At 43.3% G+C, this 24,047-nt stretch overlaps 1 protein-coding gene across 1 annotated transcript; it reads left to right on the forward strand.

Annotated features, from left to right (window-relative positions):
- Nucleotides 1-3,669: 3,669 nt before the first annotated feature.
- Nucleotides 3,670-18,682, forward strand: LGALS13 (galectin 13; the record flags this gene model as incomplete). The annotated part of the gene is given in 7 exon segments (XM_079906641.1): nt 3,670-3,676; nt 4,805-4,938; nt 16,076-16,155; nt 16,518-16,572; nt 16,683-16,739; nt 18,569-18,619; nt 18,623-18,682. Coding segments are annotated over 7 exon segments (444 nt in total).
- Between the last annotated feature and the right edge of the window lie 5,365 nt (nt 18,683-24,047).

Below are 24,047 nucleotides of genomic sequence, written 5' to 3' on the forward strand. Positions count from 1 at the left end.
GGTTTCCTTTATTAAGTTTTACAGTTCTCAACATATAAGTCTTTCAGCTCCTTGGTCAGGTTTATTCCTAAGTAGTTTTTTTCTTTTGATGTGATTTTAAAGGGGATAATTTTTTTTTTACATTCCCTTTCTGATATTTCATTGTTAGTGTAAACATCAGCTCAGTGCTTTGTGACCGCCTGGAGGGGTGGGATAGGGATGGTGGGAGGGAGGGAGATGCAAGAGGGAAGAGATATGGGAACATATGTATATGTATAACTGATTCACTTTGTTATAAAGCAGAAAGTAACACACCATTGTAAAGCAATTATACTCAATAAAGATGTAAAAAAAAAAAGAAATGCAACCAATTTCTTTTTTTTTCTTTTTTTTTAAAGATATTTTCACTTTTATTTTTAAAAGGTACATAAAGGAGGGTCCAAAGGAAGTCTCCAAATGAGACCAACAAACTCCCAAATATGTGTGTAACTATCAAAATTTCTGAGGTCAGCAATTAAATATTTGCTTTAAACTTTCTATTAAAGTAGAACAAAAAAAAACCACAGCACAACTTCTATAGGGATATCAGGATAGTTATAGCAGTAAATCTGGCTTGATGTAAACGTGACTATTATCATATTTTCTCCTATTCCTGGGGAGACAGAGATGCAACCGATTTCTGTATGTTAATCTTGTATCCTGCTACCTTGCTGAATTTGTTTATCAGTTCTAGTAGTTTTTATGAATTTCACCTGATTTCCCTCAAATTACAAAGTTTCTTCCCCATATCACCAATTATAGCTTTGTGTATATAGACAGATGCCTTATATCTTGGTTTAGTTGTCTGAAATGGGGGAAGGGTTTTGGTTCAGTGTCTGGCATATAGTAGGTACTATATAAGGATATTTTTACTAATGTCTTTGCAGACATTTCAGTGACCCTGTCCCTTACTCCTTGTGTCAGAGAAATAGCTATGCTTTTAGATTCCTTGATCTTTTCTATAGTACTTTCACACCCCTCTTGGTGATGACCACTTACTCTTTTTTCCCCCAAAGCAAGAACCAAACCCTGTTAAGTTTTCAGAAGTTTTAATGATCAAGTTTTGGGGAAGGGTGAGGAGGAGCCAGTCTGTTAGTGAACTCTGGGAGTCACATGGTCACTTAGATGGAGGGACCTCCTTGATAATGGGTAGTCTGGTCACATCCCTCTTTAGCAGACACACACTGAGGACAGGGAGACATCTCTCCACACTTGCACAAACTTCACAGATTGTGGTGGGAGTCGATGGGCAAGGCTATAATGTTTTTGGCCATTTACCGTTACCTGGAAGGGAAAATGGGTCAGAAATACGGTATGCCACCAAACAAACTTTCAGTCTTCCTTTCTACTTCTGCCCTAGTACACACACTATCCACTCAGAAAACCCCTATTCAAACTTCAAAACCCAGTAGATATGCTTCTTTTTATAGGCTAACTTTTGGGACTATTTTGGAGACTTGTTCTCTTTGTTTTCTGTATTTCTCTTATTCCTCCAGGGAGGTTCTACCACTCTCTGTTGCACGGTCTATATTTGCGTGGCCTTTCCTCTAGCTTAGAAGCTTCTCATGGGCAAGAACTGTGTCTCACGAATCTTGACTCCCTGTCTCTTGCACAGAGCATCACAGGCTAAGGGGTTGGTAAGTGTTCACTGAATGCATACACTTCAGTTCTGCAAACTTTGTTGCCATTTACTCTGATCACCCAGTTTTTTCTTTGAGTACCTTAGATTTGGGGTGACGGTGGTGAAGAATGAAACTCAAGTGGTCTTAAAGAGGTAGAATAGTACAGATGGTTTAAAAATAGGATATTATTTTAACAGCTTATAGACATATGAAAAGATGCTCTACCTCAGTCTTAAAAAATATTATTATTTTTGCCTAGCCATTTAAAAAGGGCAGAATATTTGAACATGTTCTTTATTGGTGAGACTCTTCAGAAGCAGTCATTTTTTGGGTGTTAGTTTGTCATATTTAAAATTCATATGGTTTTTGAACCAGTTATTCCTCCAATGTAAGTATTGGGAGGTTGATAATGACAAAAGTGTGGTACAGAAACCTTACTGCAGCATCATTCTTGAGAGCAAAATATTGGAAACAACCTAAATGTGCATTAATAAGGGTCAAGTTAAACCATTTTTGGTAATCCTTCTATTGGAATGTTATGCAAACATTAAATTATGAAACGTCATGGATCTAAGATATATTCTTATTTATTTATTTATTTTTGGCTGTGTTGGGTCTTCGTTTCTGTGCATGGGCTTCTCTAGTTGCGGCGAGCGGGAGCCACTCTTCATCGCAGCGCGCGGGCCTCTCACTGTCGCGGCCTCTCTTGTTGCGGAGCACAAGCTCCAGACGCGCAGGCTCAGTAGTTGTGGCTCACGGACCTAGTTGCTCCACAGCATGTGGGATCTTCTCAGACCAGGGCTCGAACCCGTGTCCCCTGCATTAGCAGGCAGATTCTCAACCACTGCGCCACCATGGAAGCCCCTAAGATATATTCTTAAATTACAAATAAACTCTAGTCTTCATGGTGTGATATATAGAGAAACTCATGACACCTTTTCTTTAAAAAAAAAAAGTATATATATATATAAAATGGATAAAAGTATATATTTTTATCCATTAATAAAAGTATATATTTTCTTTATATATAAAGGTGTAGATAGTTAGATGTACTTGTATAAGCATATATTACCTCTGGAATGAGTGTAAAGAAACTAGTAACAGTTGTCCTGGTTTGAGAGTGAGAGAAAGACTTACATTGGATGGATTAAAATTACTCATATGCATATCTTAACTATTTAGTGACATGAAAATTCAAATAATAACAGCATAGGTAGAAATGATAACTATGGGTGAAGTCAGAGCAAATTCTCCACCTTGAGGGAAGTGGCAGGTAAGCTGATCTTGACCCTGGTTCGATTTGGGAAAAGACCTGAGGATGGCGGTACAAGCAGAGGGTGCTTTGTGATTAAAGGGGCAGGAGTGGTTATGGGAGATGGACCCTGAAGGACACTTGGGGCAAGGCCAGGGAGAGCTGTGTCCTCCTCTGAGAGCTTGTAGAGGCCATGGAATGGATGGTTCCTGGGTGCACTTACCTGGTACTCATTTTGCAGCACCGAGATGTGCAGTTCAAATGGTTGGCCATCCACACAGGGCATTCCAGAGGATGCCTCCTCACAGTTCCAGCTCCCATTCTGACGGTTGTTTATCTTCACAGATATGCCAAAGTACGCTTGGAAATGGAAGGCAACGTCTGAGTTCTCGTCAGTCCCAGTGTGGAAATCCACCTGCATTTCTGTGTTCTTGCTGATGGGCAAGCACATGGCATGTTGAATAGGCCTCTTCTTGTGGGGGAACCCACATTTGACACACACACACACATTCTTTCCCGATTCCTCCCTGGTAGGAGGAAGGCCTTCCTGGGGGACACTGTAATCCTTGTTCCTGCGGGCCTCCTTCAGCTCATCCTGCCCAGGATAGCAGGATGCCCTGTTCCTTGGCCCAGGATTCAAATTGAGCAGCAGTCACTGGCCTGGGGCTACTGGTTCTTTATCTGCTGGAAGTCCTATGCCCCTTGATGAAGAGCCAAAGCCCTGACCCCTTTTCCCAGACCCCAAGACCTGCCAACAGTTCTGCAACTGCAGGCATAATGCCTGGTACTGCAGGGGTCTCCAGGACCTGCATATGCATTGTGCTACCATTATGCTATTTACGTGTTTTAACATCACTCATACATGAAGTGACCTGCCCGCCCCCATGCTCTAATATTCTCACTTCTCCTTCACCTCCCCACCCATGGGCTATAGAGTACCCACCTGAAAGATATGACAGGTTTCCCTCTGATTGTCACTGAAGAACCAATAGACAAGGACACATGCCATGTGTACAGGACCTGCCATGGGGAGACAAGAGTGGATGAGGGGCAAGGCCAGGTGTGGGCTCCCCTCCTACAGCGGTTCCCAGGGGTGCAGCAGGTTACACATCAAAGAACAAACTCTGAGGGCCCCAATCTCCCCACTTCACGAGAGTCAGGTCCCTGTGTCCTTGAAGAGATGAGAGGATCATAGTTAAGAGCAAGGGTCCAAGAGCCAGGCTGCCTGGATTCGAATGCTGATTCTGCCCCTTACGAGCAGTGAGATCTTAGATCTATTACTTGAACTCTCCCTGCCTCAGTTTGCTTGGTACAAGGAGGATTATCAGAAATTCCCACTTCATAGGGTGTTCTCAGGAATAGATGAGCAAAACCTTTAGCCTAATCACTGGCACATGCAGGGTCCCTATAGGGGCGACCTGTCAGAAGGGGGAGGACCCTTTCAGGAATACTGCCTGCAATTATTTTCTACCACCTGAAACTCTGAAGACAAGACTTGAGGATATAAAAATATGAAAGTGTAAAAATTCACTCCAGGGAAAAACATTTGTTTAAAGAGAGAGGGACGTAATAACGGAAAAGGAAACCCCTGTGTGTGGGATGTAGATGTATACGCATCGGAATCATCAAGGGGAATGCATGTCCTTTCAAGAATGTATACAGCGTTGTTGAGAACACAGTCAGTACTTGTACAAAGGGTGTGGGACAGGAAAGTAATTGGGGAGAATCTACAAGTTGTTGACTGAGATCTGCTGTAAACTGTCTGGACTGAGGCTGAATGTTTTCCTTCCAGCTTCAGGTGATTTGATTCTCTGAAACCAAGTCTCCCAACGGTTTTCCCCTGGGGTCCAGGATCTGCTCACCCTCCTCCTGTGAGGCAATGGGAAGGGCTGACTTGGGGAGGATACCTGAGGTGGAGCGAGTGGTCACTGTGTGTGCACCCAGACTGGAGACGCAGCGCCCTACAGTCTGAGGTCACCTTCTCTCACTCTTCTCGAGAAGAGGCATCTAAGGAATCACTCCTTCTGCTCTCATCGATGCTCAGAGGTGAGTTCTGGGTAACTCACAGGCCACAAGGCCACCACTTCTGCCAACCAGGATCCACACTGATACACGTGGGAAGACCCACAGTCATTTAAACAGTCACTGCTGTGTAGGGGAGAACCCTCACATGCAGACAAATCCACACACATATTCACCGATCGACACCCAGTCACAGATTCTCACACGCACACATTCACATATAGTCACACAAAGACACGCAGTTCGTCATGTCACACATACCTCCCTACATTCTTACTCACTGTAACACGCACTGGTGTGCTGTAGTCACACTCAGAGCCGTGAAGACAAATGCACAGCCTCACCTCCTTGCACTTACGCACACACTCCCTCATCCCCTCCTCTGCCTAAAGACTCTAGTGCCTTCTGCTAGAAGGCTATGTCTTCAGCCTTCTTGTTTGTTACTATTCCCAAAGTAAGAAAAAAATTAATAGCTGTAAGAGGAGACCTTGAGACCATAAGGTTACAACCGGCAGCAGACACTGCTTTGAGAACAACTGGTGTCATCCTGAGTCTGACACAGTTCAGGAAATTCAGGTTCTCAGCAAACCAGGAATGGGTCTAAAATCACATCCACAATGGCCGTCCAGCTCCATCTTGGATGCCTGAACCATGGTCACTTCATTTTGACTTTTAAATGCATTTTTTAAATGCATTTTCGTGTTCAATGGCCAAAGCAGATGTACAGTGGATGTTCAGTAGGCCACAAAACAGGCCACTCTGGTCAGCATACAGTTCAAGTTATATCATGTAAAAGCCAGAATGACTTTGCCATCCCTCAGTATGTGAAAAGTTCCTCTATCATTTTCCCTTTTGTCTGCAAATCTTTTGATAGAGCAAAATATTTGTCCCTCAACGCCAGGTTGGTGGCTGCTGGCCCTGGGTCCACCATGTCCTTTGGTGCTAGGCCTCCTTTTTCTTCATATATATATTTGCCTAGTTATCCACATTGGGGGAAAACTAATCAGACGTAGTGAACAAGCTCAGAGATATGCTAATGGGGAAGCATTTCATAGGCTATTCCTTTTATAAATTACATCGAACTGTTGCACAAACATTGTACATGTGCTTTCAACAGCACACCTGAAGCAAGCAGTGATGCATGTCATGAGTAGTTACAGTCTTTGACAACTTCCCCAGAGAATTTTCTTTCCATCCTAAACATTAGGGGCATAGTATGGTTAGAGGTAAAGCAATGACTTTCAGTGTAGATAGGGAGACAAACATTTGGTAAAGAGTTCAGTTAAATTAGTAGAATGACTCTTAAAGGCTGGGTCCAGATTTTTGGGTCAGCTGCCTACCACTGCTGTTGTCTTTTTCTCGTCCTAGTGTGGGTGTCATTTGGGGTCAGCAGTCCTTTCTGTAGACCAGTCCACTGCAGAGGCTCTTCTTACATGGGAAATATGAATTCAGGAGTCAGTTGCCTTCAGTTTCGCTGTGTGTGAGCTAGTTAAGAATACTTGGTATGGGTCCTTTTATCTAGGTTGGCGACAGTTCTTTAAGTGATACCTTTTCCAGGAATTCCCTGGCGGTCCAGTGGTTAGGACTCCGTGCTTCCACTGCTGGGGTCACGGGTTTGATCTCTAATGGGGAAACTAAGATCCTGAATGCCACATGATATGGCCAAAAAAGGAAAAAAAGTCATAAATGATGCCTTTTCCAGTATGCATAATGTGGTTGCAGGTCATGAGGCATCTGATTTTTTTTTTTTTTGCGGTATGTGGGCCTCTCACTGTTGTGGCCTCTCCCATTGCGGAGCACAGGCTCCAGACGCGCAGGCTCAGCAGCCATGGCTCACGGGCCCAGCCGCTCTGCGGCATGTGGGATCTTCCCGGACCGGGGCACGAACCCGTGTCCCCTGCATCGGCAGGCGGACTCTCAACCACTGCGCCACCAGGGAAGCCCAAGGCATCTGATTTTTATCCAGGATGGATTGCTGTGATAAGCTTCAGAAAGAAACTTAAAGTGTCCTTTCAGTATTTCAATTACACTTTACAATAATGTAACACAACACTAAGGAGCTACCTGGGAGGTGAGTCTTAGATACTAGACACAGACCTCAGACTTTCCTCGTGGTGCAGTGGTTAAGAATCTGCCTGGCAGTGCACGGGACACAGGTTTGAGCCCTGGTCAGGGAAGATTGCACATGCCGCGGAGCAGCTAACCCCACGCTCTACTGAGCCTGCGCTCTAGAGCCTGCGAGCCACAACTACTGAGCCTGAGCACCACATCTACTGAAGCCTGTGCACATAGAGCCCGTGCTCCACAACAAGAGAAGCCACCGCAATTAGAAGCCCACACACTGCAACAAAGAGTAGCCCCCGCTCACTGTAACTAGAGAGAGCCCATGCAGCAACGAAGACCCAACGCAGCCAAAAATAAATAAATTAAATAAATAAATTTTAAAAAAAGACTCTATAAAAAAATAAATACAGACCTCAGTTAACAAAACTAGAATTTAATATCCACTGAAACATAATGTTCTTCTGTCTAAAATTACCCTCATTTTAATCAAATATAACCACATTAAGACTAACTGGTTTGAAAAATAAGTCTGGTTTCAATAAACTTGTCCTGATTTTCACATAAGTGTAGTTGATGACACAGGCTCTTTTAAATTAGCTGTGCTTTAACTTTTTATGAGGAACCTCAGATTGTGCTTTTAAAAGGATTCTCAAGGCCAGAAGAGCCATGCCAAGGGCTTGCCACAGATTTTGCCTGCACTGTCTATAGATTTGGATGAATTCTTCGCTTCTTGAGGTCTTCACAATATCTTGAGATTCCTGCACCTGTCAGGAGGTGACCTTCCTTATTCACTCTGCTGGGAACCTAAGAGTTTCCAGTTTCTAAAGGGATCAATAGAGAGAAAAGACTGATCTTTCAACTCTGCTCACAAAGGTATAATTTACCAAGTTGCAGTAAATCATAATTAGCTTGAGGCTAAAGGTTTCCTTATATCTGGAAGACACAGATTAAAAGCCAGTAATAGGGCTTCCCTGGTGGCGCAGTTGTTAAGAATCTGCCTGCTAATGGAGGGAACACAGGTTCGAGCCCTGGTCCGGGAAGATCCCACATGCGGCGGAGCAACTAAGCCAATGCGCCACAACTACTGAGCCTGTGCTTTAGAGCCATGAGCCACAACTACTGAGCCTGTGCTCTAGAACCCACGTGCCATGGCTACTGAGGCCCGTGTGCCTAGAGCCCGTGCTCTGCAACAAGAGAAGCCACCGCAATGAGAAGCCCGCTCACCACAACAAAGAGTAGCCCCCGCTCTCTGCAACTAGAGGGAGCCCTCGCGCAGCAACGAAGGCCCAACACAGTCAAAAATAAAACAAATTTATTTTTTAAAAAGCCAGTAATATTTAAGATAAAACCCATAAAAATTACAACCATATTCACCACTTCACTCAGTCCTGTGTAACTAATTCCTTTCTGTTAAGAGTTTTATGAAGCCATCAGGGTTTCCATTAGAATTAATCAATTTCTTATCTAGTTCAGCAGTATTTTCTGAAGTATATCATAAACCTGTATTTGTCAAAAATTCCTTTTTATGAACCTTGAGGACGAAGCTTTTTTGGGAAAAAAACAGTAAAACAATAACTGTCTAAATGACAAAAGACTTTAAAAGGCATACTTAAAGATCTGATTACAATGCAATTGAAAAAGAAACTTGGTTATTGCTGTGACATATAATATTTTAACTAGAGTTATGACTAATACCATTATACCAGGACATATAAGATTTTTAAAGAAATTTCATATAAGTTCTAGAATGTATATAACATTTAACCATAGAGTATAACCTAAGAAGGCTTGTCACTCATTGGACAATTCTTCCCATATAATTTAACATACCAAATAATCCTAGTGAGTTTAACATCTCTGTAAGAGATGCTTCAGGGTTCCTCTTTTTTTTTTTGATTTTTGGCTGCGTTGGCTCTTCGTTGCTGTGCGCGGGCTTTTCTCTAGCTGCGGAGAGTGGGGGCTACTCTTTGTTGCGGTGCACGGGCCTCTCATTGCAGTGGCTTTTCTCGTTATGGAGCACAGGCTCTAGGTGCATGGGCTTCAGTAGTTGTGGCACACGGGCTTAGCTGCTCTGCGGCATGTGGGATCTTCCTGGACCAGGGCTCGAACCTGTGTCCCCTGCATTGACAGGCAGATTCCTAATCACTGTGCCACCAGGGAAAGTGCAAGGGCTCCTTTTTAAAAAACTGTACACAACTTTCTGTATCCATATTGGTTTGTCCCTTCTTTTCTTTTCTTTTTTTTTTTTTGCGGTACGCGGGCCTCTCACTGTTGTGGCCTCTCCCGTTGTGGAGCACAGGCTCCGGACGCGCAGGCTCAGCGGCCATAGCTCACGGGCCCAGCCGCTCCGCGGCATGTGGGATCTTCTCGGACCGGGGCACGAACCCGCATCCCCTGCATCGGCAGGCGGACTCTCAACCACTGCGCCACCAGGGAAGCCCCAAGAGGACTTTTTAACTCAAGCAGGAAAGGCATGAGATCTGTCTGTTTTTATCTGGGTGTCTGTCTATCTGTACATTGTAAATATGACATGTCCCTACCTCCAGATGGTGTCATTAAAATTAATTTGTAAAAGAGCTTTATTTAATTGACTTAAACATGGGTACTTACAATAAAATATTTCTAAATGTAACAAACTATCCCAGGTTTTTAAAGTATCACGTTGATCTAGGATTAATTTTTTTTTTTAAATTTGTATTGGATAGGATTAATCTTCAATGAATGAAAACAAGTTTAGGGATTTCCCTGGTAGTCCAGCGGTTAAGACTATGTGCTCCCAACACAAGGGGCCCGGGTTCGATCCCTAGGCAGGGAACTAGATCCTGCATGCATGCCGCATCTGGGAGCCTGCATGCCGCATCTGGGAGCCTGCATGCCGCATCTGGGAGCCTGAATGCCGCAACTGAGTCCCATGCCACAACTAAAAAAAGATCCCACATGCTGCAACTAAACAAAAAAAGATTCCGCATGCTGCAACTAAAGATCCTGCATGCAGAACACTCTATGACATAAATCACAGCAAGATCCTTTTTGACCCACCTCCTAGAGAAATGGAAATAAAACCAAAAATAAACAAATGGAACCTAATGAAGCTTAAAAGCTTTTGCACAGCAAAGGAAACCATAAACAAGACGAAAAGACAACCTTCAGAATGGGAGAAAATATTTGCAAATGAAGCAACTGACAAAGGATTAATCTCCAAAATTTACAAGCAGCTCATGCAGCTCAACATTAAAAAAACAGACAACCCAGTCCAAAAATGGGCAGAAGGCCTAAATAGACATTTCTCCAGAGAAGATATACAGATTGCCAACAAACACATGAAAGAATGCTCAACATCACTAATCATTAGAGAAATGCAAATCAAAACTACAGTGAGATATCATCTCACACGGGTCAGAATGGCCATCATCTAAAGATCTACAAACAATAAATGCTGGAGAGGGTGTGGAGAAAAGGGAACACTCTTGCACTGCTGGTGGGAATGTGAATTGATACAGCCACTATGGAGAACAATATGGTCATTCCTTAAAAAACTAAAAATAGAACTACCATATGACCCAGCAATCCCACTACTGGGCATATACTCTGTCCGCTTTTTTTTTTTTTTTTGCGGTACGCGGGCCTCTCACTGTTGTGGCCTCTCCCGCTTCGGAGCAACAGGCTCCGGACGCGCAGGCTCAGCGGCCATGGCTGACGGGCGCAGCCGCTCCGCGGCACGTGGGATCCTTCCGGACTGGGGCATGAACCCCCGTCCCCTGCATCGGCAGGCGGACCCTCAACCACTGCGCCACCAGGGAAGCCCCCCTGTCCGCTTTTTAATCGGGTTGTTTGTTTTCTTGTTGTTGTTGAGTTGTAGGAGTTCTTTACATACTTTGGATATGAACCCCTTACCAGATATATCATTTGCAAATATCTTTTCCCATTTGGTAGGTTATCTTTTAATTTTGTTGATGGTTTCCTTTACTGTACAGAAGCTTTTTAGTTTGATGTAGTTCCATTTGTTTATTTTTGCTTTTGTTTCCCTCGTGGCAGGTGACGTATCTAGAAAGATATTGCTAAGACATGTCAATCAGTGTACTGGCTATGTTTTCTTCTGGGGTGTTATGGTTTCAGGTCTTAGAGTCAAGTATTTAATCGATTTTGAGTTGATTTTTGTGTATGGTATGAGGTAATTGTTTTTCTTTTTTTTTTTTTGCACGTGGCTGTTCAATTTTTCCAATGTTTATTGAAGAGAGTATCCTTTCTCCATTGTATGTTCTTTGCTCCTTTGTCATAAATTCATTATCCGTATATGTGTGGATTCTTTTGGGGCTCTCAATTCTGTTCCATTGATTATGTATCTGTTTTTCTGCCACTACCATGTGGTTTTGATTACCGTGTTTTTCTGCCAGTACCATGGCTTTTTAATATAGTTTGAAACCAGAGAGTATGATCTTCACTTTTGTTCCTTTTTCTCAGGATTTCTTTGGCTTTTGGGGTCTTTTGTGGGTCCATATAAATTTTAGAATTTTTTGTTCTATTTGTAAAAAATGTCTTTGAGATTTTGGTAGGGATTGCATTGAGCATGTAAATTGTATAGGTAATATGGACATTTTAACAATGTTATTTCTTCCAATCCATGAACATGGACTATGTTTCCATTTATTTGTGTCTTGTTCAATTTCTTTCAATGTCGTATAGTTTTCAGCGTACAGGTCTTTCACCTCCTTGGTTAAATTTATTCCTGTCTTGGTTGTGGTTATAAAGGCAATTCCTTTCTCTCTCTCTTTCTTTCTTTCTTTTATTTTTTGGCCATGCTGCACAGCATTGAACTCGTCCCCCTGCAATGGAAGTGCAGCGTCCTAACCCACTGGACTGCCAGGGAATTCCCTGCAATTTCTTTCTTAATTTCTCTTTCTGCTAGCTCATTTTTAGCATATAGAAATGCAACATATTTTTGTCTGTTGATTTTGTACCCTGCAACTTTACTGTATTCATTTATAATTTCTAATAATTTTGATGGAGTCATTAGAGTTTTCTGTACATAAAATCATGACATCCAAAAATAGTGTCAGGGACTTCCCTGGTGGTCCAGTGGTTAAAAATCTGCCTTCCAATGCACAGGACGCGAGTTCGATCCCTGGTTGGGAAACTAAGATCCCACATACTGTGAGGCAACTGCGCCTGCGTGCTGCAACTGCTACTGAGCCCGCACACTCTGGAGCCCGTGTACTACAGCTAGGGAGAAGCCCACACACTGCAACTAGGGAGAAACCCGCGTGTTGCAACGAAAGATCCTGTATGCCACAACGAATATCCTACATGCCGCAACTAAGACCCGATGCAGCCAAATAAATAAATAAATAAATATTAAAAAACAAAACAAAAACAAAAAACCAAGCAACAAAAAGCGAAACAAAACCAGTGTCAGTTTTCTTTTTTCCTTTCCAATTTGGATGCCGTTTTTTCCTTGTCTTGCCTAATTGCTCTGGCTAGGACTTCCAGTATTATGTATAATAGGAGTGGCAGAGTGGGCATCTTTGTCTCGTTCCTGATTTTAGGGAGATAGCTTTCCTTGAGCACGATGTTTGCTGTGGGTTTTTCATATGTGGCCTTTACTATTTTGAGGTGCGTTTCTTCTATACCCAATTTATGGAGAGTTTTTATCCTTATTGGGGGTTGAATCTTGGCAAACACTCTTCTGTATCTATTGAGATGATCACATGGTTTTTATCCTTTATTTTTCTAATGTGGTGTATCACATTTATTGATACCTGGATGTTGAACCATCCTTGCATCCCTGGAATACAGCCCACTTGACCATGGTGTATGATCCTGTAACATGTTCTATTCAGCTTGCTAATATTTTGTTGAGGATTTTTTTTTGGCTACACCACGTGGCTTGTGGGATATTAGTTCCCCAACCAGGGATTGACCCCAGGCCCCGGCAGTGAAAGCGTTGGGTCCTAATCACTGGACTGCCAGGGAATTCCCTTGTTGAGGATCTTTACACCTATGTTCATAAGAAATAATGGCCTGAATTTTTTTTGGTGTGTGTTGCCTTTGTCTGGTGTTGGTATCAGGGTAACGTTGGCCAAAGAAAAGTGAGTTAGGAAGCGTTCTCTCCTCTTCATAATTTAGAAGAGTTTGAGAGGGATAGGTATTAAATTCGCTCTCAGTTAGATTACAGTATTCCTTGACTTTAAGTTTGGTTTCTGGAGAATTGGCATTTTCTTTTTGTGGTACAGTGTTACCATGGTTCTTCATGGTGCCTTATGAATTGTTCTGCCTGTGCTTTTGAAGTAGCAAACACTCTTCCTCTTGAGTCTATCAATTCAACAAGTTAGAAATTAGAGGCTTTTCCAGTAGGTGGTGCTATAGCACACGTTTTTGGTTTCTCTTGCCCGAGATGCCTCTGGTTATAGAGAGTCAGCACTTTCCACCTTCCACTGTCTGTGTCAGAGGTGAGGCTCCATGCCCTGATTATGACTTCCCGTGCCTCCAAGGTTCTTGGTGCCTTGCAGATGCCAGTGTCATTGGTTTCCGTGCCTGGGACACTGGGATGGTGAGCTCTTCTGGGGTGGTGAACTCATAGCCTCTATCACTGTGAGGGGAGGGAGAGGATGAATGGGGAGCCTCTGCCATGTCCAGTGTTGTAAGGCTTGCAGGCTTCACTGCTATGGGTGGGAGACTCTTTACTGAACTCCACAATTCTACCAACTCTATTTCCACAAGCCTCAGCCAGGTCCCCGTCACCGCTCTCCAGGATTACTGTAATAGCCTTATGAGTAGTCTTTCTTATTTTGTCCAGGTGCACCTACAGTCTGTTTTCCACACAGCAGCAGAGGAAATCCTTTTAAAACATAAATGAGGGCTTTCCTCATGGCGCAGCAGTTAAGAATCCTCCTGCCAATACAGGGGACACGGGTTCAAGCCCTGATCCGGGAGGATCCCACATGCCGCGGAGCAACTAAGCCCATGCACCACAACTACTGAGCCTACACTCTAGAGCCCGCGAGCCACAACTACTGAAGCCCACGTGCCTAGAGCCTGTGCTTCACAACAAGAGAAGCCACCGCAATGAGAAGCCCGCACACTGCAACAAAGAGTAGCCCCCTCGCTGCAACTAGAGAAAAGCCCGTGTGTATCAAAGAAGACCCAACGCAGCCAAAAATAAATAAATAAATAAATTTATAAAAAAAACAAAAATACATAAATGAGACCAGATCCCTCTCCTCTACCTTGGGCTCCCATCTCACTTAAAGCAAACGTCCTATGGTCTACTTTTCCATATCCCGAGTTCAAGTCCTGCCTCTCTCCCCCTTTACTCCAGTCATACTGTCATCCTTGCTGTTCCTCAAAACTTCACGTTGCCTTCTCACAATGTGGTCCATATTGGTAGCCGATCTCTCTGACTGGAAGTTCTTCCCCAAGATACACATGGCTCTTTTATTGACCTTCTCCAAGCTTTTGCTCAAATCTCATCTTCTCAATGAGGACTACCTTAACTAGCCTATTTCAAATTAAGCCCTCTGTGGACTGCTCTGTTCCATTACGAACATCTTTTTTTCTTAAGCGTTTTTAAAAATTTAATTTATTTTATTTATGTTATTTTTGGCTGTGTTGGGTCTTCATTGCTGCGCGCAGGCTTTCTTTAGTTGCGGCGAGCGGGGGCTACCCTTCGTTGCGGTGCGCGAGCTTCTCATTGTGGTGGCTTCTCTTGTTGTGGAGCCCAGGCTCTAGGTGTGTGGACCTCAGTAGTTGTGTTGCGCGGGCTCCAGAGCGCAAGCTCAGTAGTTGCGGTGCACGGGCTTAGCTGCTCCACGGCATGTGGGATCTTCCCGGACCATGGCTTGAACCCGTGTCCCCTGCACTGGCAGGCGGATTCGTAACCACTGTGTCACCAGGGAAGTCCACCAACATCTTTTTCGAGACATTTATCCCCTTCTGATACATTATATATTTTGCTTGTGTATTATATTTTAAAAGTTACTGCATATATTTTCCAACTGGAGTATAAGCTCCATGGAGCAAGATTTTTATCTGTTCTTTTCCATTTATGCAAATAGTACAAAGCCTGCTGCCAGTTAGTCACTCAATAAGCAATTGTCAAATGAATGGATAAATGGATGAACAGATAAATGGATGGATCCCTCTGATTGCTTTACTAACAACCCTTTGATTTGGGATTATGTTCATCAAATATTTTACATATAAGAAGAATGGGTCTAGCAGAGGTTAAATTTCCTTAATAAGGTCCCACAGTGGCAGAGCTGGGATCCTTATCCAGGTGGTGTGTTCCTCCAAGTCTAGGGTGAATAGGGAAATTGCCAGCAAAGATTCTGGAATAGATTTGATGTCAGAGAAAGAGTCAGTCGCATATAGCATGGGTTAGGCACCAATTTTATGAAGCAGGGTAGCCAGGGAGCTCTTCGTTATAATTTTATCATTGTGGCTTATCCGTAGACACCTAGAACTGCACTTAGATTAAGCATATCAGCATCTCCAGTTAGAAGCTGCTTCTTATTATCACAGTGGACTTTGGATAGTGTGGACTGAATACACTTTTGGAGTCAGAAATTTCAAAAGAATAGCAGGCAGGGCTCTATAGCCTGAGCGAAAGGATCAGGGGTGACCCACCTCCTAACAGCATTCATAGGGCACCCTCTCCAGACAGACTCGCACACAACAGTTTCAATAGGGAAGAAAGACCCAACTGGAGACTATGGAATCCTTGGTATAAAGGATGGGAAGAAGGAATCTGGTTACCTCTGCTTCTTGTGCCAGGTCACCTGGGAACAAATCATTGAATGAGTACTGGTACAGAATGGGAAAGAGAATGTGTACATATGTGTGTCAGTGGGAATCATTGGATTTGCATAATTGTCCTTTTGTATATTTTTTCTCTGCATTTGGAGGTGTTTGTATGTAATATGTGTATCTGTGCCTCTGAGCGCATGTCTGGACTCAGATTAATGTCTCCTTGTTGGAGGTCTGCTAATGTCTCTGAGCTGCAAGAGAAAACCATGTTTATATATCCTGATTCTCCCTGGGCAACAGTGTGGGAGAGAAAACACTGGCCTGTCACTCACCGATGTATCCGTCTCTTCCATAGCCGAACCCCTACTGGCAGTCTGTTTCCCTTACTGTGGGTTACACGGTGAAGATCAAGGCAGATCTTCTGTGTCCCTCTGGGTGAGTAGATCCCAGTTTTTGTGTGATGGAGGGTGAAGCACAAGGGGAGAGTGTTAGCATTTTGGGGAACACTCATTGGAAACATTTTAGTCTTCTTTAATCACCAGAATGAGCTGAGGTGGCTCATGCAGAAGTGTGAGATCACACTGCAGGCGGGAATTTCCTTCCTGTGAGAGAGAGAGAGAGAGAGAGAGAGAGATGGCAAAGTAAGAAAGGTATATATTTTGAGAAAGAGGGTGGGGGAAGGGGAAGGAGAGAGGGAGGGAGGGAAAGAGAGAGAGAGAAGGACTGTGTTTGTCCCTGAGGAGGTTGTTTTCTTCAGTAAAGGCCTGGATGAGGGAGCCATTCTCTTGTCTTTGCAGAAAGAACCCAGAATTTGTGGTGGATTTGTGCATGTGTCCTGAGAGAGGCAGCAACGTCGCATTCCATTTCTGAGTCTACACGAACAACATGATGGTGATGAACAGCCTCCACGAAAGGGGGATGGGGAGAGGAAGAGATAGCTTCTTCTGACCCTTTTGTGCCAGGGAAGCCGTGGGCAGCCATTTGAGCTTCGACTTTTGGTGCTGGAGAATGAATACCAGGTGTGTGGGCCCTAAGGGTGAGGGGCGTGGAGCACCATGGCTGTGGTGGGGCTGCTGTGGAGAAACAGAGTCCAACTCTGATCTGATCTGATCTGATGTCAACACACCAATTTTTTGTTTTGTTTTTTTTTTTTTTTGCGGTACGTGGGCCTCTCACTGTTGTGGCCTCTCCCGTTGCGGAACACAGGCTCCGGATGCGCAGGCTCAGCGGCCATGGCTCACGGGCCCAGCCGCTCTGTGGCATGTGGTGTCTTCCCGGACCGGGCGGGGTACTAACCCGTGTCCCCTGCATCGGCAGGCGGACTCTCAACCACTGTGCCACCAGGGAAGCCTTGTTTTGTAGTTTTAATACATGTGCTTTCTATTTTTTAAACAAATTTATTTATTTTTGGCTGAGTTGGGTCTTCGTTGCTGTGCGCGGGCTTTCTCTAGTTGCAGCGAGCGGGGGCTACTCTTTGTTGCAGTGCACGGGCTTCTCATTGCGGTGGCTTCTCTTGTTGCGGAGCACAGGCTCTAGGCATGCGGGCTTCAGTAGTTGTGGCACACAGGGTTAGTTGCTCTGCGGCATGTAGGATCTTCTTGGACCAGGGCTTGAACCCGTGTCCCCTGCACTGGCAAGTGGATTCTTAACCACTGTGCCACCAGGGAAGGCCACATGTGCTTTTTAAAATTGACGTTTAGTTGATTTACATTATTGTGTTAGTTTCAGGTATACAACAAAGTGATTCAACTATGTATTTCTATCTTCACTTATTTATTTTCAGATTCTTTTCCATTATAGGTTATTAGAAGATATTGAATATAGTTACCTGTGCTATGCAGTAAATCTTTGTTGCTTATCTACTTTACATCTAGTAGTTTCCATCTGTTATTAGCATATTGCTAATTTATGACCCCCCCTTTTCCCCTTTGGTATCTGTAAGTTTATTTTCTATGTCTGTGAGTCTGTTTCTATTTTGTATATAGATTCATTTCTATTTTATTTTAGATTCCACATAAAAATGATATCATGTTGGATTGGCCAAAAAGTTCATTCGGGTTTTTCCGTAACATCCGTAACATATTGGTCTTTCTCTGATTTAACTTTACTAAGTATAATATTCTCTAGGTGCATTCATGTTGCTACAAATGGCAATATTTCGTTCTTTTTTATGGCTGAGTAACATTCCATTTTATTTGTATGTATATACACACACACATACACAGCACATCTTCTTAAGCGCATCTTGAGCACACCAATTCGATACGTGCTGCCACGTCCTTTCCTCCTCATAGGGCTAAACCGCAAAAGTTTACCTCTCGGTCTGATGCGTATCTTGTCTTAACAAAAATGTGCCAGGTTTGTAGTTGCAGCTCAAGCATCAAATCCCTCAATCCCTACTGGCCACATCTCTTCCTTATCAAAGACACTCATGTCACAGGCCAATTCTCCCCCAGTCCTCCGTGCTTCAGGGCAGAAAACATATCTCCTATGCATTGAAAATCATTGAACACAACTTTTTGAGCACTACCATGTATGCTGTGCAAGCAGAGATTCAGAGCTGAATCCCATATGCCTCTTGCTCTCATGGACAATCAGGAATGCGGAGGGAGAAGTGCAGGCCCACTGTCATCAGGGTAAAGCAGGGATGGGGAGCTCTGGAGGCAAGGAAGTGGACACTGGGGGATGATTCCCTACAGCAGTGTCATGGCAGGATTTCCTGGAGAAGGAGATATTTGAACTGCTTTGCTTTTACGGAGTAAAGAATTTTTACAGGGAATGAAAAGAGGAAAGGGAAGGAGGAGGCCTAATTGTTCTGCACTCACAAGAAGTGTATCTCTTTCCTTAGGTGTTTGTGAATAACAAGTGCACTTACGTCTTTGCCCACCGCCTGCCCTCATAGTCTGTAAAAATGCTGGAGGTGAAGGGAGATATTGTGCTTACTTCAGTGGAAGTATGTTGAGGGGCAGAAGATCTTGCAATGAAAATATCCACCCTGTTATACTCTTTTATAATGTGCAGGATCAGAGCAGCTCCCAGAAGATGCCAGGATATCCCCCTGTTGCCACACTTATGCTAATGATAATAAAATCTTCCTAGTATGAACCAGGACTTGGTTCTTGCTCATAGGGAAGACATCAAGGGCAGATTTGGCACAAAGGGAAAGTTGTCCCAAGTATGGAATGAGGAGTGTGGTTTGGGAAGGGCCCAGGTGGCCAAAATCTCAAGTGCTGTCCCTGAAATAGAGACAGAGTGAGAGTGTCTCAGGATGTTATGAAGAAGACGGACAGGTTTGGGGACGTGTAAGGGAGGGATACAACTTTGTATGTGAGCTTCTTTTCCCTTGTTTATTCACCCACAAATAATTATTGGACCCAAGTATTAGTCGGGGTTCTCTAGAGAAACAAAACCAATAGGGTGTGAGTGTGTGTGTTTATATATGTGTGTACACACACATACATAATTATATATATAAAGAGATTTTTTATAAGGAATTGGTTTACATGATTATGGAGGCTGACAAGTCCCAAGATCTTCAGGGTGAGTCAGCAAGCTGCAGACCCAGGAGGGTCAATGACGTAGTTCCAGGGAATTCCCTGGTGGTCCAATGGTTAGGACTCCTCGCTTTCACTGCTGAGGGCGCGGGTTCAACCCCTGGTCCTGCAAGTTGCTCGGTGCTGCCCAAAATGAATAAATAATGTAGTTCCAGTCTGAAGTCATGAGGCCCAGGAAGAGGCAATGTTTCAGTTCCATTCTGAAGGCAGGAAAAATCCTCCCTGATTTTTGCCTAGCTGATCTAGGCAAGGTCAGCTGTTTTGTTCTCTTCAGGTCTTCAGGTGACTGGATGAAGTCCACCCACATTAGGGAGGGCAATCTGCCTTACTCAAGCCACCAGTTCAAATGTTAATCTCGTCCAGAAACATTCTCACAGACGCACTGAGAATAATATGTAACCAAAGTACCTTGGCACCCCATGGCCCAGTCAAGTTGACACTTAAATTTAACCATTACTACCTCTTACACTAATATACCTTTATACACAACAGATATTCCAGTATGAACCCACACTAATACACCTTTATACACAACAGATATTCCAGTATGAACCCTATGTGACGCTGAGAGGACCAGAGAACGATGTTATTGGCAAAAGGAACTTGATACTGATGAGTCAAGGATGAAATCAGCCCTAGAGGGATGTTTGAACTCAGGAGCTGAATGTCAGGTGTTCAGGCAGACATGACTTAAACCCTGGTACATGGCTTTCCTGGTTTCTGTCTCCTCTCACTTAGGAAGACCTAGAAGCTTTCCGGGGTTCTGAAGTGTGACCTAGGAAGCTGGGCCCGCATCCTTCCAGACCCCTCCAGACTGAGGTCCTCTGGAGACAGATAAACCACAATCTCTGGACCTGATGAATTCCTAAGTTTCTGGGGACCCTGCATTCCCACAATTTCCCAGATGCTCCATACATAAAGGAAAGCCGGTTGCTTTTGTCATCTTCAGGCCCTCTGAGCATTCTTCCCTATTTCTGTACCTTAGGAATAAACAATCTGTAAAAGAAATTAAGAAACCAATTCTTTTAGAATAGCATAAAAAAGAATACAATCCTTAGGCGTAAATCTAACCAAGGAGGTGCAAGACTTCTGCATTGAAAATGACAAAACACCGTTGAAGGAAATTACAGACAACCGACCTCAATAAACGAAAAGACATTCCATCTTCATGGGGTGGAAGATTTAATGTTGTTAGTATTATTGATAATTATAAATATTGTTAAGGTAGCAATACTTTCCAGTGCAATTTGAAGATTCAGTGCAATCCCTATCAGAATGCTAGTGGCCTTTGTGGGCAGATATGGAAAAACTGATCCTAAAATTCATATGGAAGTGAAAGGCAAACCAAAGGGCCAAAATATTCTGAAGAAAGAACAAAAGATTCAGACAATTCAATTTCAAAACTACTACAAAGTTACGCTAAGGGCTCTAAGGAAGAAGAACAGATGGGTAATATACGCAGAGAGATGGAAATTCTAAGAAAGAATAAAAAAGAAATGCTAGAGACTAAAAAAACTTACATAAATGAAGAATGCATTTGATGAGCCCATTAGTAGATTAGATATAGCTAAGAGGGAATCTCTGAGCTAGAGGATATGTCAATAGGAACTTCCAAAACTGAAAAACAAAGAGAAAAAGGACTGAAAGAAAGAAAAAACCCAGAACAGAATATCCAAAAACTGTGGGACAACTGCAAAAGGTGTCATATATGCTTAATGGGAATACCAGAAGGAGAAGAGAGAAAGGAACAGAGGAAATATTTGAAGTAATAATGGCTGAGAATTTCCCCAAATTCATGTGAAACACCAAACTACAGATCCAGGAAGCTCAGAGAACACCTAGTGGGATAAATTCCTCCCCCCCACACCCCCAGAACAATAAAACAAAAGTCCTGTATCTAGGCACATCATGTTCATACTACAGAGAATCAAAGATAAAAAATTCTGACAGAAGCCATAGGGAAAAAAGCACCTATAGAGGAGCAAAAATAAGAATTACATCTAACTTCTCCTTAGAAACCATGCAAGCAAGAGGCAAGTGGAGTGAAATATTTAGTGTTGAGAGAAAATTGGTGCAACCACTATGGAAAGCAGTATGGAGTTTTCTCATAAAAAGGAAAATAGAAGTACCATAGGATCCAGCAATTCCACTTCTGGGTATTTATTCAAAGGAAATGAAAAGTGTAACTGGAAAAGATATATAGCAGTCCCCCTTAGCAACAGGGGTTATGTTCCAAGACCCCCAATGGATGCCTGAAACCCTGGATAGTACCAAATCCTATTATAGAGTTGACCCTTGAGCAACTTGGGCGGGGGGCAGGAGGGGTTAGAGGGCTGACCCCTTGTGCAGTCAAAAATCTGAGTGTCAAAATGGATTAAAGATCTAAATGTAAGGCCAGACACTATAAAACTCTGGGAGGAAAACATAGGCAGAACACTCTATGACATAAACCACAGCGAGATCTTTTTTGACCCACCTCCTAGAGAAATGGAAATAAAAACGAAAATAAGCAAATGGGACCTAATGAGACTTAAAAGCTTTTGCACAGCAAAGTAAACCATAAACAAGACAAAAAACAACCCTCAGAATGGGAGAAAATATTTGCAAACAAAGCAACTGACAAAGGAGTAATCTCCAAAATATACAAGCAGCTCATGCAGCTGAATGTCAAAAAAACAACCCAATGCAAACATGGGCAGAAGACCTAAATAGACATTTCTCCAAAGAAGATATACAGATTGCCAACAAACACATGAAAAGATGCTCAACATCACTAATCATTAGAGAAATACAAATCAAAACTACAATGAGGTATCACCTCACACCGGTCAGAATGGCCATCATCAAAAAGTCTACAAATAATAAATGCTGGAGAGGGTGTGGAGAAAAGGAGCCCTCTTGCACTGTTGGTGGGAATGTAAATTGATACAGCCACTATGGAGAACAGTATGGAGGTTCCTTAAAAAACTAAAAATAGAACTACCATACGACCCAGCAATCCCACTACTGGGCATATACCCTGAGAAAACCATAAATCAAAAAGAGTCATGTACCACAATGTTCATTGCAGCACTATTTACAATATCCAGGACATGGAAGCATCCTAAGTGTCCACCAACAGATGAATGGATAAAGAAGATGTGGCACATATATACAATGGAATATTACTCAGCCATAAAAAGAAACAAAATTGAGTTATTTGTCTTGAGGTGGATGGACCTAGAGTCTGTCATACAGAGTGAAATAAGAAAGAGAAAAACAAATACCATATGCTAACACATATGTACGGAATCTAAAAAGAAAAAGTGGTTCTGATGAACGTAGGGGGAGGATAGGAATAAAGACACAGACGTAGAGAATGGACTTGAGGACACGGGGAGGGGGAAGGGTAAGCTGGGACGAAGTGAGAGTGTGGCATGGACGTATACACACTACTAAATGTAAAATAGCTAGCTAGTGGGAAGCAGCCGCATAGCACGGGGAGATCAGCTCAGTGCTTTGTGACCACCTAGAGGGGTGGGATAGGGAGGGTGGGAGGTAGATGCAAGAGGGAGTGGATATGGGGATATATTTATACATATAGCTGATTCACTTTGTTATACAGCAGAAACTAACACAACACTGTAAAGCAATTATTCTCCAATAAAGGTGTTAAAAAAAGAAAGAAACATCAGTAATAAAAGTAAAAAAAAAATCTGTAACTTTCCAGTGGGCACTCTGCACCGGCGGTTCTGTGTCCACAGTTCCCCATCCTCAGATTCAACCAACTGGGGATTATGTAGCACTGTCGTATGTATTTATTGAAAAAAATCCACATATGAGTGGACCCACGCAGTTCAAACCTGTGTCGTTGAAGGGTCAACAGTACCATTTTTTCCCTGTATAGTCATCCCTCAGTATCCGAGGGTTCCACATTCATGGATTCAACCAACCGTGGATCAAAAATATCTGAAAAAAAAATTTTCAGGAAGTTCCGAAAAGCAAAACTTGAATTCGCCGCATGCTGGCAGTTATTTACGTGGCATTTACAGTGATTTGCGTAGCATTTACGTTGTATATGTGTTGTAGTTTCTTAGGACAGGGCCGAAAGTAAGCTCGTCACGCGAGATGAATTGTGCCGAAGCGCAGCAGTAGTGGGCTGCCGCTCGCTCAGGCAGAACAGCGCCGTCTGTCCTGCTGTGGTAGCTTTTATTAAAGCATTATCTAGGTTTACACTTTAAGACTTGTTTTCTTAACATTTCAGAAGTGCCAAAGCAGCAGCCTATGTTTTTATTAGTTATACAAGCAATAATTGGCTTTCGTGAGCACCTGCCGTGCTTCGTCCTTGAGCGCAAGAACAGCACAAAGTTCCCACCATTATTCTGATTATACTGAAGTCGCGCAAGGACATTTCCTTGCGTTCCCACCACTCTGATTAGACTGAGGACAGCTCATGGATCAGTGCCCAAAGCACTCAATGCTTCTTTTGCAGGCCCCCGGTTTGCCGGGGGGGGGGGGGGGGAGCTCAAAGCATTCAGCACTGTTCACAGTTCTGGCTTATTCGCATGCCCCCGGTTTGCCGGGGGGGCTCAAAGCAATCAGGGCTGTTTGCAGTTCTGGCTTATTCGCCAGCCCCCAGTTTGCTGGGGGCGGGGGGCTCATGGGTCACGTCTCCTTTCCATGTCCTCAGTTATCCCACTACATTTCCCCCTTTTTGTTTTACAATTTTTGTAGCATCAAGGAGAACACGGCAGCATTACTCTCGGTACTAATTGAGTCTGTACTAATTAGAAC

Source organism: Stenella coeruleoalba (assembly GCF_951394435.1).
Source record: "Stenella coeruleoalba genome assembly, chromosome: 20".
NCBI classification, from domain to species: Eukaryota; Metazoa; Chordata; class Mammalia; order Artiodactyla; family Delphinidae; genus Stenella; species Stenella coeruleoalba.